At 55.3% G+C, this 2,733-nt stretch overlaps 2 protein-coding genes across 2 annotated transcripts in view; one reads left to right on the top strand and one right to left on the bottom strand.

Annotated features, from left to right (window-relative positions):
- Window positions 1-311: 311 nt before the first annotated feature.
- On the bottom strand, window positions 312-1,607 carry BBK36DRAFT_1203722 (hypothetical protein; the record flags this gene model as incomplete). Its single annotated transcript, XM_024897277.1, has 4 exons — window positions 312-875; window positions 946-1,146; window positions 1,481-1,485; window positions 1,520-1,607. The coding sequence occupies 4 exons, from the start codon at window positions 1,605-1,607 to the stop codon at window positions 312-314; spliced, it is 858 nt and encodes a 285-aa protein (XP_024744925.1).
- BBK36DRAFT_1173284 (P-loop containing nucleoside triphosphate hydrolase protein) overlaps window positions 1,606-2,733 on the top strand; it is a gene marked incomplete at both ends in the record, with an annotated part of 3,450 nt that continues 2,322 nt past the window's right edge. Inside the window, one exon of the mRNA XM_024895849.1 lies at window positions 1,606-1,713. Within this exon, the coding sequence (XP_024744924.1) occupies window positions 1,606-1,713 (108 nt within the window). The remainder of the gene's footprint in view (window positions 1,714-2,733) is intronic.

The raw sequence follows: 2,733 nt of genomic DNA, 5'->3' as shown, positions 1-2,733 counted from the left end.
TAATGTCTAACGAATATCATGGCTGGGTAAAGGATAAAGGGTATTTCTTATTTGGCTGGATTCGGAGAATCTCTTTCGTTTTTTTTTTCTTAGTCTATGATACAAGTATAACGGTCTGGCTTATATGCCCACCGAATCTTTTTACATGAGAAAGCAACGTCGCTTTTTGAAATCAAGACTCATGTCCAAGCCCCCGCCTTCATGTTGTTACCAGTACATCCTTCCATGGTGTCCTTTTGAGCCATCATATCCGTGGTGTGGTCCCCCGCCATAGCCTCGTCAAATCAAGTGCTTCGTTCCATCATCTAGTCTCACGCTGTCGCCTTCGTAGCCTCAACCTCCTTTTGGGACTCTCCTGATGTATACGCCGGCACCTCAAGCAGAGAGTGCGTGACGTTCTTCGACCATGATTCAGCGTACTTCTTGTCCTGGTCGTTGGCCCAGTTCACGGTGACGTCCACCAACTGCTTGCCGCCTTCTTCAGTCTCCGCGGTCACGAGCTTGTTGCCTCGGCCTCCGCCCGCCAGGACATACGCCATGTCGGCAATGGCGTTCTTCTTCTGCGCATTGAGCGCGAGCCCGCGCTCCTTCTTGCTCCGGATGGGCTGGTAGTCGAATCCCTTCTCCTTCTCCTCGGCAATCTTCTTCTTGTCCTCGTCGGTGAACTCCTCCGGCCGCTTGCGTCGCATCTCGTCTCCCCACGCGACCTCGTGGAGGTGCTTGAGCTCCCGCAGCTTTTGGAATACGGACCGGCCGATGGATCCTTGGCCGGGCTGGAATCGGATGTGGGCGAGCGGCGACCAGTAGTCTTTGAGCACCTTTGCGGGCTTGGTCTTTTTGCCGTTGAACGGCAGCTGCTTCAGGTCATGGTATCCCTACGATGAAAAAACAAGTAAGATACACGCACAGGGTCAAGCTAGTCATAAAGAAGAAGAGAAAACTGACATCCAATTTTTTGGACAGGCTGTAGATGACCTGCTCCGACCGTCGGTGGGCAAACACCCAGATGTCCTCGCCATGGCCCTGTGCGGTCTGAGCTGCCTGGCTGGTCCCCTGCGGTCGGCCGGAATGCGCAAATCGCACTCCGGATCGCAACAGGCCCAGCAATTGGCCGTGTGGGAAGTAAGAGAGGAGCTTGAGTGGTGCCTTGAACGACGGTCGTTGTTCTCGTGGCTGCAGCTCGCTCTCCTCGAACGTCCGGAACTCTAACAGCCCGTGCAGAGCCAACTGCTATGCGACCCGGTCCGGGAGCTGCTGCCAACAGAACGGCTGTGGTCCGAGTGGTTAGTCCTGGCCCAACAAGAAACAAGACGCCCTGTCCTAAGCCTGCTGGGCAGCCTAGAGAAGAAGAGCCGGCTAGTGTCCCAGCTAGAAGAAGAGAGAGCGGTCCCGCCAGTACAGCTACCACTTGAACCGGTTCAAGAGCAAGAGACTAAGGCACAGACGCAAGAACGACAGCTGGGCGAACCACGGCGCTTACCGGACCTATCGGAGGACCTCGTCGAACCCGAACCCTTACAACGGGAGGAAGTCCTGCCGAACGTAAGGCCCCAGGAGGCGGTCTCGGCACTACTCCACCAGTTACCGTTACATCCATAGGAAGACATGGGAGACGTCAAGAACTCGGAACGCGTCCTGCCGCACCTTACTCCCACTGTCCCTCTGGACGAGCCCGCCCCCCAGGACCGAACCGTCGGCGTGGTCCAAGAAGAAGTCTCGAGACAGCTGTTCGACTCCTAGAGGCACACGAGCGAGCTACCGAACAGCCTTATTACACTGCCACCAGACGACTCCCGGTAAGACGACCAGGAACCTGACCAGCTGCCCCCCGAGCTCCTCTCGATGTCGCTCCACCTGACCATCTTCAACACTCACCGGCATGACGAGTCGGTACCTGTAACGCAGGAGCTGCCGAAAGACTCGTGCCAGACATTTCAGGTAAGCACTTCAGTACCACTTCCAACACACACTACTTCCACATCTACATCCACATCCAGCCAAGCCATTCCATCCCACTCCATCCCACTCCATAACTAGTGTCGGTCACACAGTTCTACAAAGCACACACAACAACAACAAGCAACATACCGTTTGTTCGGTCGTTGCAACAACGCTTCGCTCACAAACAATACACAGAAAAATATAAAGACAATACTAAGACTTACCCCTTTCTTCTCCCTCTTTGTTCCCTTCTCCGAGCGTCCTTTCGAGTGTTAAATAGTGGAAACCCCACCTCACTGTACAGCCGTCCACCCGTCTGCTATCTCAGTCGAGCTCCGAAGATCATGCTTCGACGTCGTCGACCTCGAGGGGTCTTCAGGGACCTTCGAACGCCTAAAGTAGGACTACAGTGAGCTGACGGCCGTCTGCCGCGCTTCACCCCTCGCCCCGTAGACTAACCCGCTACGCTAGAATAGCCCGCTCTCGCCCCGACTGTCGATTCCGCTGAACCCGCCGCTACCAAGAACGTCAAAGACGCAGGTAACAACGGCCATGAAACGCCAACATGGAGCAACGACGGCAGCCAAGCGTCGACCGAATCCATTCGTCAATTCCAAAGGAGCAGGAGAAAAGTTCGTTTGAAGTTAACCGAAAACGTAGTGCACTAGGGCGCGTTCCGTCAAGAAGGCCGTCCGTCAGACCGCTAAAAGAAACGGCCCTGCCTAGCACTTCTCTTCTCTCACGTCGCGTTGAGCTAAAGCCGTCGGTACTTAGGGCGGAGTTCTGGGACCG

Source organism: Trichoderma citrinoviride (assembly GCF_003025115.1).
Source record: "Trichoderma citrinoviride strain TUCIM 6016 unplaced genomic scaffold BBK36scaffold_85, whole genome shotgun sequence".
NCBI classification, from domain to species: Eukaryota; Fungi; Ascomycota; class Sordariomycetes; order Hypocreales; family Hypocreaceae; genus Trichoderma; species Trichoderma citrinoviride.
Note: the sequence above shows the minus strand (reverse complement) of the source record. Positions and strands in the feature narration are given on the sequence as shown.